Below are 18445 nucleotides of genomic sequence, written 5' to 3' on the forward strand. Positions count from 1 at the left end.
TTTGTATGATATATAGACAACTTCTCAGTCTGGGGCCAGCATACCATATATGACTCACCTCTTACTCCCGACTTTTAATAGCCCTGCTCTCCACTTGCATAGAACTACCTCTTTTATCTGAATATTCTAGGCTATTTCTTGCTCTCATGACTTTGCATATGCTTTTTCTTCTGTCTGGTATGCCCTTCCCGCTTTCAGACAGAAGGGTCACTGTTTGTTTTTCAAGATACAATTCAAAATGATGCCCACCACCTCTGCCCCACAAGCTGAGTCCTCTTTCTTCTGTTTGCTCACAGTGTTCTAACTGAACTCTTAAAGAATATAAGATACCACAGTCAGTGTAGCAAAGAAATCAAAAGCCTATATTTAGTCCTTCTAAGCCTCAGGGTTTTTTTGTTTTTTAATTTATAAGACTGAAATGATAATAGAACCTGGTTCTGTAGAGTTGCTGTAAGAATTAAGTTAGGGTAACTAATCAATGTAAAACACTTAGCAAAGTGCCTAACATATAATAAGTATTCAGTAATTGTCACCTACCTGTGTGTAGGTCATTAGCTGTGTGTTTATTTGTATTTATTCCCAATGAGTCTGTGAGCTTCTCAAGGGAGGTAATTGTATCTTAAGTTATCCATAATTCTAAACAAAATCCTTGGGATATAGCAAGTTAGCAATTTAACCTTTTCGGTGAGTCAGTGAGTAAAGAAATTTATAGTATCATAGTCATATTAAGAGGCTGTAGAGCAAGAGAGCATGGAGTTGAATCTTGATCGCCCCCCTTCCTTGCTATTTAATTAACCTCTCTATGCTTAGTTTCCTCATTTGTAAATAAGATAACAGTACTAACCTCGTACGGTCTTTGTGAATATTTAGTGTGTTAATACAGACACACTGCTAAGAATAGAGCCAGATTTCTCCTGTTACTACTGTTATGATTATAATCATCCATTTTCATTACCCTTTCTAGCAAAGATTTTGTGAAACTGAATTATTTTCCCCTCATTTGTTTCTTTCAGAAAGACACTTTATAAGCCACCCTATGGACTTCATTCTAATCATAGACATACAGTTCTTATGAGTTATCCATATTACATCATATTTTAAATGTACTGCTCTTGTAGTAGTAGTAATAATAGTGATAGTGATAATATTATAGTGTGTTAAACTAACTTTTATTGTGGGACTAATTTGTGCCAGGCAATGTTCTAACCACTTTATATGTTTTAACTCATCTGAAGCTCACAACAATCCTGGATCTTATGATTTACCCTCATTTTGTGAATGAGCCCACTGAAACTCAAAACTTGCCAAAGGTTATAAAACACAGTCATTAGCTGAGCTAAGATTTAAATCTAGACAGTTTGCTTTACTTCTTTACTATATAGATTTTCATTATACTTTTGTGCATCTGTATATAATTATGGCAAACTATCTTTTGGCTTAACTTTTATAAACTAAGTCCCTTTATTCTACATCTGATTACTTTTACTCCATCCTAGTATATAGACTATACCTATATATACTAAAATATGCATTGCAGAACAAATTTATAAACATTTAGTAGATGTATATTGTGTTATCAAACATAATATTTTCTTTGTTATTCACTTATTATCACTTATTCATTTACTCATATATTCAATAAATTTCTGTTGAGTGCCACTTATGTCCCAAGCACCAGACTGGTATGTTGAGACTACACCAGCAATCAAGACAGACATACCCCCTGCCTTCCTGGAGTTTTCAGTATAGGGGGGTGATGGATCTTAAATAATTATATATTTAATTAATTAATTATAGTTATAGATACTGTGACAGAAAAATACAGAATTTTATGAGCGTGGGTACTCCATCAAATTAGGGGGTTCAAAGATGGCTACCCTGGGAAAGTTTTAGTTTTACAAAAATTTATGGACTTCCCTTGTGGTGCAGTGGTTAAGAATCTGCCTGCCAATACAGGGGACACGGGTTCGAGCCCTGGTCCAGGAAGATCCCACATGCTGCAGAGCAGCTAAGTCCGTGAGCCACAACTACTAAGCCTGTGCTCTAGAGCCCGCGGGCCACAACTACGGAGCCCGTGTGCCATGAGTACTGAGGCCCGTGCACCTAGAGGCCATGCTCCACAAGAGAAGCCACGGCAATGAGAAACCTGCGCACTGCAGCAAAGAGTAGCCCCCGCTCGCCGCAACTAGAGAAAGCCCGTGCGCAACAATGAAGATCCAATGCAGCCAAACATAAATAAATAAATAAATAAATATTTTTAAAAAAATTTACATTCATGGGCACCAAGATTATAAGGATAAATGCAGGAGGAGCTTCAAGATGGCGGAGGAGTAAAACGTGCAGATCACCTTCCTCCCCACAAATACATCAGAAATACATCTACATGTGGAACAACTCCTACAGAACACCTACTGAATGCTGGCAGAAGACCTCAGACCTCCCAAAAGGCAAGAAACTCCCCACGTACCTGGGTAGGGCAAAAGTAAAAAGAAAAAACAGAGACAAAAGAATAGGGACAGGACCTGCACCAGTGGGAGGGAGCTGTGAAGGAGGAAAGCTTTCCACACACTAGGAAGGCCCTTCGTGGGCAGAGACGGGGGGTGGCAGAGGGGGGAAGCTTCGGAGCCACGGAGGACAGCGCAGCAGCAGGGAGGCAGAGGGCAAAGCGGAGAGATTCCCACACCGAGGAGCGGTGCTAACCAGCACTCACTAGCCTCAGAGGCTTGTCTGCTCACCCTCCGGGACAGATGGGGGCTGGGAGCTGAGGCTTGGGCTTCTGAAGTCAGATCCCAGGGAGAGGACTGGGGTTGGCTGCGTGAACACAGCCTGAAGGGAGCTACTGCGCCACAGCTAGCCGGGAGGGAGTCCGGGAAAAAGTCTGGAGCTGCTGAAGAGGCAAGAGACTTTTTCTTGCCTCTTTGTTTCCTGGTGCGCGAGGAGAGGGAATTAAGAGCACCGCCTAAACGAGCCCCAGAGACGGGCGCGAGCTGTGGCTATCAGCGCGGACCCCAGAGACAGGCAAGAGACGCTAAGGCTGCTGCTGCAGCCACCAAGAAGCCTGTGTGCAAGCACAGGTCACTATCCACAACTCCCCTCCCGGGAGCCTGTGCAGCCCGCCACTGCCAGGGTCCCATGACCCAGGGACAACTTCCCCGGGAGAACACATGGCACCTCAGGCTGTTGTAATGTCACACTGGCCTCTGCCGCTGCAGGCTCGCCCCGCACTCCCTACCCCTCCCTCCCCCTGGCCTGAGTGAGCCAGAGCCCCCGAATCAGCTGCTCCTTTAACCCTGTCCTGTCTGAGCGAAGAACAGATGCCCTCAGGCGACCTACACACAGAGGCGGGGCCAAATCCAAAGCTGAACCCCAGGAGCTGTGCGAACAAAGAAGAGAAAGGGAAATCTCTCCCAGCAGCCTCAGGAGCAGTGGATTAAATCTCCACAGTCAACTTGATGTACCCTGCATCTGTGGAATACCTGAATAGACAACGAATCATCCCAAATTGAGGAGGTGGACTTTGGGATCAACGATATATATGTATTTTTTTACCTTCTTCTCTTTTTGTGAGTGTGTATGTATATGTTTTTGTATGTGATTTTGTCTGTATAGCTTTGCTTTTACCATTTGTCCTAGGATTCTGTCTGTCCGTTTTTTTTTGTTTGTTTTTTTTAGTATAGTTTTTAGCGCCTGTTATCATTGGTAGATTTTTTTTTTGGTTTGGTTGCTCTCTTCTTTCTTTTTTTTATTAAAAATTTTTTTAAAAATTATTCTTTATTTTAATTATTTTATTTTATTTTATTTCATTTTATCTTCTTTTTTCTTTCTTTCTTTTTTTTCTCCCTTTTATTCTGAGCCGTGTGCATGACAGGCTCTTGGTGCTCCAGCCAGGCATCAGGACTGTGACTCTGAGGTGGGAGAGACAAGTTCAGGACATTGGTCCACAAGAGACCTCCCAGCTCCATGTAATAACAAACGGTGAAAATCTCCCAGAGATCTCCATCTCAACATCAAGACCCAGCTCCACTCAACGACCAGCAGGCACAGTGCTGGGCACCCTATGCCAAACAACTAGCAAGACAGGAACACAACCCCACCCATTAGCAGAGAGGCTGCCTAAAATCATAAGGCCACAGACACCCCAAAACACACCATCAGACGTGGGCCTGCCCACCAGAAAGACAAGATCCAGCCTCATCCACCAGAACACAGGCACTAGTCCCCACCACCAGGAAGCCTACACAACCCACTGAACCAACCTTAGCCACTAGGGGCAGACACCAAAAACAACGGGAACTGCGAACCTGCAGCCTGTGAAAAGGAGACCCCAAACACAGTAAGTTAAGCAAAATGAGAAGACAGAGAAACACACAGCAGATGAAGGAGCAAGGCAAAAACGCAGCAGACCTAACAAATGAACAGGAAATAGGCAGTTTACGTGAAAAAGAATTCAGAATAATGATAGTAAAGATGATCCAAAATCTTGGAAATAGAATGGAGAAAATACAAGAAACGTTTAACAAGGACCTAGAAGAACTAAAGAGCAAACAAACAATATGAACAACACAATAAATGAAATTAAAAATTCTCTAGAAGGGATCAATAGCAGAATAACTGAGGCAGAGGAAAGGATAAGTGACCTGGAAAATAAAATAGTGGAAATAACTACTGCAGAGCAGAATAAAGAAAAAAGAATGAAAAGAATTGAGGACCGTCTCAGAGACCTCTGGGACAACATTAAACACACCAACATTTGAATTATAGGGGTCCCAGAACAAGAAGAGAAAAAGAAGGGGACTGAGAAAATATTTGAAGAGATTATAGTTGAAAACTTCCCTAATATGGTAAAGGAAATAGTTAATCAAGTCCAGGAAGCACAGAAAATCCCATAGAGGATAAATCCAAGGAGAAACACGCCAAGACACATATTAATCAAACTATCAAAAATTAAATACAAAGAAAAAATATTAAAAGCAGCAAGGGAAAAACAACAAATAACACACAAGGGAATCCCCTTAAGGTTAACAGCTGATCTTTCAGCAGAAACTCTGCAAGCCAGAAGGGAGAGGCAGGACATATTTAAAGTGATGAAAGGGAAAAACCTACAACCAAGATTACTCTACCCAGCAAGTATCTCATTCAGATTTGATGGAGAAATTAAAACCTTTACAGTGAAGCAAAAGTTAAGAGAGTTCAGCACCACCAAACCAGCTTTACAACAAATGCTAAAGAAACTTCTCTAGGCAGGAAACACAAGAGAAGGAAAAGACCTACAATAACAAACCCAAAACAATTAAGGAAATGGTAATAGGAACATACATATCAATAACTACCTTAGATGTCAATGGATTAAATTCTCCAACCAAAACGCATAGACTGGCTGAATGGATGCAAAACAAGACCCGTATATACGCTGTCTACAAGAGACCCACTTCAGACCTAGGGACACATACAGACTGAAAGTGATGGGATGAAAAAAGATATTCCATGCAAATGGAAATCAGAAGAAAGCTGGAGTAGCAACTCTCATATCAGACAAAATAGACTTTAAAACAAAGGCTATTACAAGAGACAAAGAAGGACACTACATAATGATCAAGGGATCAATCCAAGAAGAAATAACAATTGTAAATATTTATGCACCCAACATAGGAGCACCTCAATACATAAGGCAAATACTAACAGCCATAAAAGGGGAAATTGACAGTAACACAATCATAGTAGGAGACTTTAACACCCCACTTTCACCAATGGACAGATCATCCAAAATGAAAATAGATAAGGAAACACAAGCTTTAAATGATACATTAAACAAGATGGACTTAATTGATATTTATAGGACATTCCATCCAAACACAACAGAATATTTCTTCTCGAGTGCACATGGAACATTCTCCAGGATAGATCATATCTTGTATCACAAATAAAGCCTTGGTAAATTTAAGACAATTGAAATCATATCAAGTATCTTTTCTGACCACAATGCTATGAGACTAGATATCAATTACAGGAAAAAATCTGTAAAAAATACAAACACATGGAGGCTGCACAATACACTACTTAATAACGATGTGATCACTGAAGAAATCAAAGAGGAAATCAAAAAATACCTAGAAACAAATGACAATGAAAACACGATGACCCAAAACCTATGGGATGCAGCAAAAGCAGTTCTAAGAGGGATGTTTATAGCAATAATATCCTACCTTAAGAAACAAGAAACATCTCAAATAAGCAACCTAACCTTACACCTAAAGCAATTAGAAAAGAAGAATAAAAAAACCCCAACGTTACCAGAAGGAAAGAAATCATAAAGATCAGATCAGAAATAAATGAAAAAGAAATGAAAGAATTGATAGCAAAGATCAATAAAACTAAAAACTGGTTCTTTGAGAAGATAAACAAAATTGATAAACCATTAGCCAGACTCATTAAGAAAAAAAGGGAGAAGACTCAAATCAATAGAATTAGAAATGAAAAAGGAGAAGTAACAACTGACACTGCAGAAATACAAAGGATCATGAGAGATTACTACAAGCAACTGTATGCCAGTAAAATGGACAACCTGGAAGAAATGGAAAAATTCTTAGAAATGCACAACCTTCTGAGACTGAACCAGGAAGAAATAGAAAATATGAACAGACCAATCACAAGCACTGAAATAGAAACTGTGATTTAAAACCTTCCAACAAACAAAAGCCCAGGACCAGATGGCTTCACAGGTGAATTCTATCAGACATTTAGAGAAGAGCTAACACCTATCCTTCTCAAACTCTTCCAAAATATAGCAGAGGGAGGAACACTCCCAAACTCATTCTACGAGGCCACCATCACCCTGATACCAAAACCAGACAAAGATGTCACGAAGAAAGAAAACTATAGGCTAATATCACTGATGAACATACATGCAAAAATCCTCAACAAAATACTAGCAAACAGAATCCAACAGCACATTAAAAGGATCCTACACCATGATCAAGTGGGGTTTATCCCAGGAATGCAAGGATTCTTCAATATACGCAAATCAATCAATGTGATACACCATATTAACAAATTGAAGGAGAAAAACCATATGATCATCTCAATAGATGCAGAGAAAGCGTTCGACAAAATTCAACACCCATTTATGATAAAAACTCTCCAGAAAGTAGGCATAGAAGGAACTTACCTCAACATAATAAAGGCCATATATGACAAACCCACAGCCAACATCATCCTCAATGGTGAAAACCTGAAACCATTTCTACTAAGATCAGGAACAAGACAAGGTTGCCCACTCTCACCACTATTATTCAACATAGTTTTGGAAATCTTAGCCACAGCAATCAGAGAAGAAAAAGAAAGAAAAGGAATCCAAATTGGAAAAGAAGTAAAGCTGTCACTGTTTGCAGATGACATGGTACTATACATAGAGATTCCTAAAGATGCTACCAGAAAACTACTAGAGCTAATCAATGAATTTGGTAAAGTAGCAGGATACAAAATTAATGCACAGAAATCTCTTCCTTTCCTATACACTAATGATGAAAAATCTGAAAGTGAAATTACGAAAACACTCCCATTTACCATTACAATGAAAAGAATAAAATACCTAGGAATAAACCTACCTAAGGAGACAAAAGACCTATATGTAGAAAAGTATAAGACACTGATGGAAGAAATTAAAGATGATACAAACAGATGGAGAGATATACCATGTTCTTGGATTGGAAGAATCAACATTGTGAAAATGACTGTACTACCCAAAGCAATGTACAGATTCAATACAATCCCTATCAAACTACCACTGGCATTTTTCACAGAACTAGAACAAAAAATTTCACAATTTGTATGGAAACACAAAAGACCCCAAATAGCCAAAGCAATCTTGAGAAAGAAAAACGGAGCTGGAGGAATCAGGCTCCCTGACTTCAGACTATACTACAAAGCTACAGTAATCAAGACAGTATTGTACTGGCACAAAAACAGAAATATAGATCAATGGAACAGGATAGAAAGCCCAGAGATAAACCCACGCACGTATGGTCACCTTATCTTTGATAAAGGAGGCAAGAATATACAGTGGAGAAAAGACAGCCTCTTCAATAAGTGGTGCTGGGAAAACTGGACAGCTACATGTAAAAGAATGAAATTAGAACACTCCCTAACACCATACACAAAAATAAACTCAAAATGGATTAAAGACCTAAATGTAAGGCCAGACACTATAAAACTCTGAGAGGAAAACATAGGCAGAACACTCTATGACATACATCACAGCAAGATCCTTTTTGACCCACCTCCTAGAGAAATGGAAATAAAAACAAAAATAAACAAATGGAACCTAATGAAACTTAAAAGGTTTTCACAGCAAAGTAAACCATAAACAAGACGAAAAGACAGCCCTCAGAATGGAAGAAAATATTTGCAAATGAAGCAACTGACAAAGGATTAATCTCCAAAATTTACAAGCAACTCATGCAGCTCAATATCAGAAAAACAAACAACCCAATCCAAAAATGGGCAGAACAGCTAAATAGACATTTCTCCAAAGAAGATATACAGATTGCCAACAAACACATGAAAGAATGCTCAACATCATTAATCATTAGAGAAATGCAAGTCAAAACTACAATGTGATATCATCTCACACCGGTCAGAATGGCCATCATCAAAAAATCTAGAAACAGGGCTTCCCTGGTGGTGCAGTGGTTGAGAATCTGCCTGCCAATGCAGGGGACACGGGTTCGAGCCCTGGTCTGGGAATATCCCACATGCCACGGAGCAACTAGGCCCGTGAGCCACAATTACTGAGCCTGCACATCTGGAGCCTGTGCTCTGCAACAAGAGAGGCCGCGATAAGTGAGAGGCCCACGCACCGCGATGAAGAGTGGCACCCGATTGCCACAACTAGAGAGAAAGCCCTCGCACAGAAACGAAGACCCAACACAGCCATAAATAAAAAACAAAACAAAACAAAACAAAAAATCTAGAAACAATGAATGCTGGAGAGGGTGTGGAGAAAAGGGAACCCTCTTGCACTGTTGGTGGGAATGTAAATTGATACAGCCACTATGGAGAACAGTATGGAGATTCCTTCAAAAACTAAAAATAGAACTACCATACGACCCAGCAATCACACTACTGGGCATATACCCTGAGAAAACCATAATTCAAAATAGTCGTGTACCACAATGTTCATTGCAGCTCTATTTACAGTAGCCAGGACATGGAAGCAACCTAAGTGTCCATCGACAGATGAATGGATAAAGAAGATGTGGCACATATATACAGTGGACTATTACTCAGCCATAAAAAGAAACGAATTTGAGTTATTTGGATGGACCTAGACTCTGTCATACAGAGTGAAGTAAGTCAGAAAGAGAAAAACAATTACCATATGCTAACACATATATATGGAATCTAAAAAACAAACAAAAAAAAAATGGTCATGAAGAACCTAGGGGCAAGACTGAATAAAGACGCAGACCTACTAGAGAATGAACTTGAGGATATGGGGAGGGGGAAGGGTAAGCTGCCACAAAGTGAGAGAGTGGCGTGGACATATATACACTACGAAATGTAAAGTAGATAACTAGTGGGAAGCAGCCGCATAGCACAGGGAGATCAGCTAGGTGCTTTGTGACCACCTAGAGAGGTGGGTTAGGGAGGGTGAGAGGGAGGGAGATGCAAGAGGGAAGAGATATGGGGATATATGTATATGTATAACTGATTCACTTTGTTATAAAGCAGAAACTAACACACCATTGTAAAGCAATTATACTCCAATAAAGATGTTAAAAATAATAATAATAAAATAAAAAATAAAGATACACATTCATAAAAAGAAAAAAGAAGGATAAATGCACATGCTCATATACCTACATGTACACTGGCAATCTCCTACTTAGAAATACTTAAGGGTGACCTGATTGTAAATAATTATATCAGGAAACCCACATTCCTGGCATCTGTTCCCCTTATGGGAAATTACCCTTTATTCTCCAGGTTAGAATATCTGAGGTGACTCATCTAAAGAAGTACTTTCTGTTTCAGAGATTAGAGATGTGCCTTGACTTAGGACATGTAGGAGTAAGAACTCAGAGGTTTAATAAGGGTCTGTCCTCTTACATCCTCATCATGAAGACAAACTCATAAATGCCTGCCTGTATGTAGTTGGGGGTTAAAGTATATTCTTGATTCTGAGATTCATTTTCCCTCAAAAACAGTTTTCTAAATCCTCCAATTTAGAGTAACTGTTTGCCCTTGACCAAAGGTCAGTATTTGTTAAATAAATGCATTTTGAGGTATAGATCACATGAGTCCATTAGTCCTAAACTTCAAGTATGCAAGCTCTTATGGTCAGACATGAAACACCATTCACAATTTACTTTCCATGGGAAACTGTATTCTAGATTAGAAGATAGAGATAAAGCTTCCAAACAGTAGGAATAACAGGGTTTGATGACAAATTTCCAACTTAGAAAGAACTTGTGTTCTAAAAAGTTATTTTGGAGCACAGATAATATATAACTCATAACCCTTTAGAAGTCCAATGAAGTCTTAGAGTAGGAAGAAAGAATGCACTATCCTTAAGGTTTGTACTTATCCTCTGTTTTCTTCTGTTATTGTAGTATGTTAGGGAACTCTTCTAAGTCAGTGGCAGAGTGATGAGGACAGAATCAACCAATTATTTGACTTGATTTTATATCTTTCTGTTGCTGGAATTTATACAAGTTTCTTTTGTGTTTACTTGAAGTTTTGGGAATTCTTGAAGACATGTAAAGCTCAATCTTACTTTAACTTCCCAGTGTTTGAGTGTTTTTATTGTTAGTTATGCCATTTTATTTTCTTGGAAATGGGTAGTGACCCTATACGTATGTGCCAGGTATGAGGAGGTGTCAGTAAGTGTTGTTTAATGAGTGACTCTAAACATGTTTTGTGTGCATATGTATGTATGCATGTTTATGTATTTGCATATATATATATATACACATACCAACTTGTATATATATTTGTTAAACTGTGTTTCTACTAGATTTAGTTTGCCTATTTTTACCATTTCCACAACTTGTACCATTTGGCATAATAGTTAGATTTTGTAGTGTTTTTTGAACATGTAGTTCCTTAGACTTCTGCATCTCATTTACCTCCACTTTTTCCCGCTAAAAAGGGAATGTTTTGCTAAGATATATTTTATGGTATTCTAAACATTCATTTTAAAAGAATAAACTTTGTCAAGTATAGCTTTTGTGAGCCTTATTTTATGACAATTAAGATTGCATCTTATTTTGACTTGAACTGCTTAATTTTACAATTGTGTTCGTCTGTGTGGGTGATTGATATTTCTGGTGAATGTGAAATATGTAATGTGTTATTTATTCCATGTTTACTTCTCCAGGAAAATCTCAAACTTAATATTACTGTGTATAATTTTTTTAAAAAAATTATATAAATGACTTTTCATCTTATGATAGGTGAGGGCGCATTATCTAAGCTATTTTTGTATCTGGCTTGGGATTCAGGTAATAGAAGTGAGGTTGATATTTTACCCATGTTCTTCTTGTCATGTGTGTTGGAATAGATTTTTAGTTTGTTAAGAACAGATATTTTAATATATTTGCTTAGTTTTGCTTAGTTTTTAGGAGTTTAGGCATATAGCTCAGAATTCCTTGAGAAATGATAGGAAGATTTTCTTTTCACATTAAATTTCCATTAATGACATTTTTAAAAAGCGGTAAAATCACTCTGTATAATGTTACAATTTTCAAATACTAAAAGCAAATTTTAGCAAAGCAATTCATTTGAGCAAATTCCAGGAAAACATTTTTTTCTCAGTTATGTTCAGGTTATTTTCCAAGTTGCAAAAATAGGACTTTCCTCAAATTCTGAATTCTGATCATCTTGAAAAATGAAATATATTTGAAACCTAAATTCAGAACACACTTTCTTGTTAGCAAGAAAGTCATGCCAAAGGTAAGAGTAGTTAAAATCTTGTGGAAGACAGATGGTTGCTCTAAGACAGATTTTTTCAGTTTGGATTTTAAATTTGAGCATGATGTTTGCTTTCTTTCTGGGAATACTGGAAAGTTTGCTTTGTTTCATCTGCTACATGAATTGATGTCTGCAAAAAAAAAAAAAAAAAGACAGGCTGACAAACACTGAATAATTAGAATTTGTTAGTTTTTCTTAGAGACCCATTTATTTCAGAATGTCTAAAATAACATTAGGCAAATGTCTTCTGTCTTATATTGCATGTGCTGTTATTTTCTCCTACTTTCTTCAGACGTCTCGTGGGGAATTTGACTCCAGTGAATTTGAAGTTAGGAGACGTTATCAAGATTTCCTTTGGTTGAAAGAAAGACTTGAAGAAGCACACCCCACTCTGATTATTCCAGTAAGTTTACATTTTTTTTTTCACAGAATAACTGCCATTTTGTCTTGTGAATCGTTAGAATGCCTAACACCCAATTTCAGACCTTTTAATTCAGTATAATTCATTTATCTTAGGAACATTTGTTTTTAAACTTTTCAATCTATGTACAGATTTGTTTTTTTAAACTATTGTAATGTGTTAAGATTTTACAGTGTTTGGCTCTAGCGTTGTGAATTTTGAAAAATTATTTTTATAAAAAATGATCACACGTTCAAATAATCTTCCAAAAAGAAAAAGTGTAGAATTCCTTATAATCCTGTGCCACATAATGCTCAGATACCTTTTTAAATTTTTTTGCCCTAGCCGTTGCCAGAAAAGTTTATAGTGAAAGGAATGGTGGAACGCTTTAACGATGACTTCATTGAGACACGCAGGAAGGCATTGCATAAATTTTTGAACCGAACTGCTGATCATCCAACTCTAACATTTAATGAAGACTTTAAAGTTTTTCTTACTGCACAAGCTTGGGTAAAGGATTTTAATTTATACTCATATAATCCTTTAGTATCTATACGTGTAGTAGGTTGTATGCTTCCTCTTATTTACCTTTATAAATCAGGTAGCAGTGGCCTTGAATTAATATGTGTTTTTAAACATTGGAGAGAGATCCTTCAGATACAACCCTGTGTCAGGTCTACGTATAAACATTATGAAAATCTTGTACCTTTCTCACATATACATCCTCATATTTCTCTTGGTAGCTGATTTTTTATTTTTTTTAATGCCTGGGTACTCCTTGCATATATTGCCAATACTGAAAATATATAAACATTTAAAAATTGACACTGTTTTGAGTAGTAATTGGTCAGGGCTTTTCAAGTTAGGATAAAAGATTTTATTAAATAGATGGATGGATGGATGGAGAGATAGGTAAATAATACAGTTTCCTTACTTTCCCTTCAATTACCTAATTGAAGGGGGTCTAATTTCTAATACAGAAACCTTATATGTTCCTTTTCTTTTCTTCTATGAAGATATAACTCACCAAGAAAGATGATAGGTAGAACAATGGTCAATATTAAATACTTACTGACCAGTGTTGAGTTTTCTATCTCTCGGTTGTTGCTAAACTGATCAAAGCTAAGAAGTGATTCATCTCAATCTTGACAGTACTTGCTGTCTGGAAGCCCTATGTGACTTATGTGAGATGAATTTGTGGCCTGACTCCAGACCCTTAGAAGCTGTTAGAAACATTATCTGCAGTCAGCAGTTGCAGTAACAGCTTGCCAGTTGTGACTTGTGCCGTTTCTGATCATGTTTACTCTATCGAATGATGTGGTAGCACTCCTCGATAGACGTGTTGCCTGGTCAAGAATAGCATCTGTTATTATTTGCACACAAAATCATATTGACATGGAAATAAACAAGTTTATATATTATTTTGTGTAAGACCTTTAGGAAAGAAGATCTGGAGAAAGATAATATGTTATTTAATATATGGGTAAATAATACATAATAATATTTTTATCTGTGGATTTGGTAGTCAGCATTGTTATAGATTTTTGTGTGTGTGTATGCTACTCTTCATCTTTTATTTGATCTCAAACCTATGTTTCAGTAAGTGCTACAACCATCCTCAGAATCCCTTGTCCTCCTTCTTGGTGTTCTTTTTTAGTATGCCATACTTCTGAAGGAATACTTTAGTGTATCCTTTTATAGCATTTCTACTTTGCAAGTCTGTAGCTGACCCTCCTAAATTAACTAGAACTAGAAACAGCTAGTTATATATCTTATTAAAAACCTTTCTCCAAAGACAGTCAGCCAGTGGAGATAGTGTCACAGTTTATCCAGTTACGTTAGTTGCAGAGCTATGGTCAGGGAGTATCTGTTTACCAATTATTCTAGTGACTTTAAGTAGACAAAGCAGGTTAGTGCTTAGCAGTGAAGCCCCTAAGGATTCCAATCCTTATCCACTAATTCATTGCTCTTGGAACTTGAGCACACCTTCCTTTGCTTCTATTTTCTTCTGTACAGTGAGGATAATAATAGAACCTACTTCATAGTGTTATTGTGAGTTATGTATATAAGAATGCAAGTATAGTGCCTGCAACATTGTCTTAATAAATGCTAGCTATTATTATAACTAAAGAATTAATGTTTTCCAGGTTTTTTTGCCAGGGAGTAGTTATACTTAGACCCTAAGAAATCTTTTTCTCAATCATTTTTCTATTAAATTCCTGTTATAAAATATGGATTTCATCTCATATCATCCTTCTTATCTTCTCCAGTAATCTCCTTAAGTGTGATTCCCTCTGTTAAACCTTGTTCTTTGAAAGATCCATGCTCTGAGGAAACATGTTTTACATGAGCACTTTGAAAAGGAATGTTATCAAGGAGACTGAGATTTAGAGAAAGAACTGTACCCTAAACTCATCTGCTTCAAATTAACATGAAAAAAAAAATGACGTATATGAAACATTTTTATTATCTTTATTTTATTCTTCTAATTAGATTTCTTTTTTGTTGTTGGGGCTTGGAATATCATTGTGTGCTTCATCACGAATATTTTATTTTTTTGTTTGTAGGAACTCTCTTCTCACAAGAAGCAAGGGCCTGGATTACTCAGCAGGATGGGGCAGACGGTCAGAGCGGTTGCATTATCAATGAGAGGAGTTAAAAGCCGCCCCGAGGAGTTCATGGAAATGAATAACTTTATTGAAATATTTAGCCAGAAAATAAACTTGATAGATAAAATATCTCAGAGAATTTACAAGGAGGAAAGGGGTATGTAGAATCACTGAAATGTGATTTCGAAGTTGTTTGATTTCTGATGGATCTTTACATTTGCTGGTGTGGTAAGGCAACATCAACTTAGCATTTCTTTTTGGTCATTCTTAGGATTTCTGTCTCTGCTTACCGTGTCTGTCTGTTATTGCATGCTGTTTACTTTATCTATTAGAGCCCTTAGCATATTAATCAGAGTTGTTTTAAAATCCTGGTCTGATAATTCCAACATCTCTACCACATCTGTTTCTGATGCTTGCTCTCTCTTCAAATTGTGTTTTTTTGCCTTTTAGTATGTCTTGTAATTTTTTTCTTGGTAGCCGAACATGATGTACTCATAAAAGTAAACAGGCCTTTAGTAATGTGGTGGTGAGGTGTTGGGGAGAGGAAGTGTTCTAGAGGCCTGTGATTAGGGCTCAGTCCTTTAGTGAGTCTGTGCCTCTGGACCGTGAGCTTCACAAAAGTTCAGTTTTTTTTTCCTGCCCGCTCTTAGTTGGGTCAGGATGGCCAGAGTGGGCTCAAGTTGGGTCTTTCCCTTCCAGGTCAGTTAGGCTCTGACAATACCCCAGCAGGTTATGCTCTGGTTAACTAGTTTCCCACGAGGGCAGGCCTTGTTAAGAAGGCTATTTCAAAATGGTTCATTTTCCCACCCCCTGCAGGAAGCAGAAGTAGTTTTTATCTGATATTTACTGTGTAAGCTTTTGGGGGTAAATCTCACAATATTGTGGGGTCCCCTGGTGACTGGGTTCCTCTGGAGTTTTCAACTCTTTGAATTATCCACACTGAGCCTCCAGCAATTCATCATTGACAGTTTCAGTCTCCCTACCGCCCGGCACTGGTTGCAGAAGTGATTTCCCCTCTTGAGTCTCTGCTCCAGGAAGCCAAGATTCCTTGTGTCTTTCTTTCCAGTCTTGCAGGCAGTGGTTTGTCCTGTGTCCTCCCCTCTCTCACAGATCCAAAAAAAAGTTGGCTTTTCAATCTGCTTGGCATTTTTCTTGTTAAGACCAAGTGGCGACTTCCAAGCTCCTTATAGAGAAATCACACAACATTAAGTTAGAATTTCACCTTCAAAGTGTGGTTTCTTCCCAGATCTATTGTGAAAATTTCTGATTCGTAAATGATTTTGAATGTAGTCATGGCCGGTTTCCATTTGCTTTAATTAATCACTAGCTGTCTTGTTCCCATTTACAGATAATAGTGATAAAGAGCTTAATATTTTGGATGTAGTTGGTCTCAAATGTTCAACATGGGCTATAGTTTTAATCAAAGAAGTGATGTTTCAGGAAATAGGGTTTTCACAGTTTCTAGTGATTTTTATATGGGGGGACAAGTACTCATTAGGCCTGTCCAAGCAATGTCAGAGATTTATAAATGGGAAAATAGGTCCTGTTTCCTATTTTCAAGTTAGAATTTATTCCATGATGGGACTTCCCTGGTGGTCTAGTGGCTAAGACTCCACGCTCCCAATGCAGGGGTCCTGGGTTCAATCCCTGGTCAGGGAATCAGATCCCACATGCCGCGCAACTCAAGATTCCGCAACTAAAGATCCCGCATGCCGCAACTAGGACCCAATGCAGCCAAACAAATAAATAAATAAATATTAAAAAAAAAGAATTTATTCCATGATGATTTTTTCTAATTCCATGATGAGTTTTTGCTAATTTTCTGATTGCATTTACCTACATTAAAAATAGATGACTAATTCAGAAAATATATTTCCTAATATAAATCGGTTTTAGAGATGAACTACTTAAAGTCCCTACATTGATGGTTTATTTCTTTATTGTCCGTGTCCCGCATTAAACTGTAAGTTCCATCAGGACAAAAAGGGGAAAGGATTGATTTATTTCTGGTATCTAGATAGCGCCTAACACATTGTAGATGCTCAATTAAAATCTGTTCAATGATTGAAAAAATAAATGAATAAACATAAGATTTGGTAGTAGGAAAATCTGCTTTATCAAGAATTGATTGGTTATTAAAAGAGATATAGAAAAAAATGTTATATCTGAGTGTGTATTGCCCTTTCTCTAACTTCCTTTCCTATGTATTGACTTGGTGAGGTCATTGTGGTGACTAAATATAGTTTAATAATTTGTTTTGTGCCTTCTTGGTCTGCCTTTGTATTTACCATTTGTCATTTTTTCTTTTAATGTCAAGAAGCCAGTTGTTCTAACTAGGTTCTGTGATTCCAAGTCTATTAAGTAGATTCTTGATGCATAGTTAAGTGGTATAGCAATTCATAGAGGCCCCTGGAAACTCTTGACACTTAAGATTTCTGTAGAATATCAATATGCTTTATATTTGCCAGCGCAAGGGACTAGTTTTAAAATATTTGATATACTCTAATATTTGTGAAATGCTCAAAATGAAAAGTGGGTTTTGTGGTAGACTTTATAAATTTGAGCTCTCATTTTCAAGGAGTGAATATATAGGGCTATATCGGGCATTTCATTCATATTTAAATCATAAAGAATTTGATGGTCATAACGAGTCATTTCCCTTTTGATTTACTTTTATTCAGTTTTTTTCTGTGATTTTGATTTGTGTTCCCCAATTTATTAGGCAAATTTGTATTGACCACATGTTGTGCTACTCCTTTGTGCTAAAGATTGAAGGAGGGTTAAGATAGTACCTGTCTTTGAGCTCACAGTTTAGTTGGGGAAACAGATATATTAACGGACAAATTACAGTGCAGCTCATTAAGTGTTTGCATACAGAAGTGATTTGAGTGCTGTATAAGCACAGTTTTAGAATTTCAGGGAAGCTCTATTATATAAAAATAAATACTACACAGGGTTAATGACACACTTTGATATATACACAAATTGAGAAAAGAAATAAAGGAGAATATTTTCTAGAAATATTAGTTTAGTATGGCGATTATTTAAAATAAAAGATAGGCCTAGATCAGGAGGATGCAATTTGGAAGGGCTCTAGTGGTCATGAAATGGAATATCTTCCTTAGGTGACAACTAATATTTCTGTTTTTTCAAATTTTTAAAGTCTTTTTTAGTTTACTTGATCATAGAAACTTTTGAAATTGTAATAGCTTAGTAAAAAGTTTAATTTAGAGCAATATGACATATTTCAGCTAACCCCAGTGACTAGTAAGATGATTAAATATAGAGAATTTAATTGTATTTATATGGATATTAGACCAAAAACACTCACTACTCATGCATTCTCTACCATAAAAAGCCATCTGTCATTAAAAGTTGATAGTGTGAAAGCAAACATATAAAAATATTCAGATTTTAAAATGAAATCCAAATTTTTGGATAAATTTTGTCTTATCAAGCATTGAAT

General features: G+C 37.1%; 1 protein-coding gene across 2 annotated transcripts in view; it reads left to right on the forward strand.

The window, feature by feature from the left end:
- The window catches only part of SNX7 (sorting nexin 7), a 98371-nt gene that overhangs the window by 25702 nt on the left and 54224 nt on the right, over positions 1 to 18445 (forward strand). For both annotated transcript variants that reach the window (XM_068540386.1, XM_068540385.1), the window contains exons 3-5: positions 12263 to 12373; positions 12716 to 12880; positions 14938 to 15136. In XM_068540386.1, the coding sequence (XP_068396487.1) occupies positions 12263 to 12373; positions 12716 to 12880; positions 14938 to 15136 (475 nt within the window). The remainder of the gene's footprint in view (positions 1 to 12262; positions 12374 to 12715; positions 12881 to 14937; positions 15137 to 18445) is intronic.

Source organism: Eschrichtius robustus, chromosome 3 (assembly GCF_028021215.1).
Source record: "Eschrichtius robustus isolate mEscRob2 chromosome 3, mEscRob2.pri, whole genome shotgun sequence".
NCBI classification, from domain to species: Eukaryota; Metazoa; Chordata; class Mammalia; order Artiodactyla; family Eschrichtiidae; genus Eschrichtius; species Eschrichtius robustus.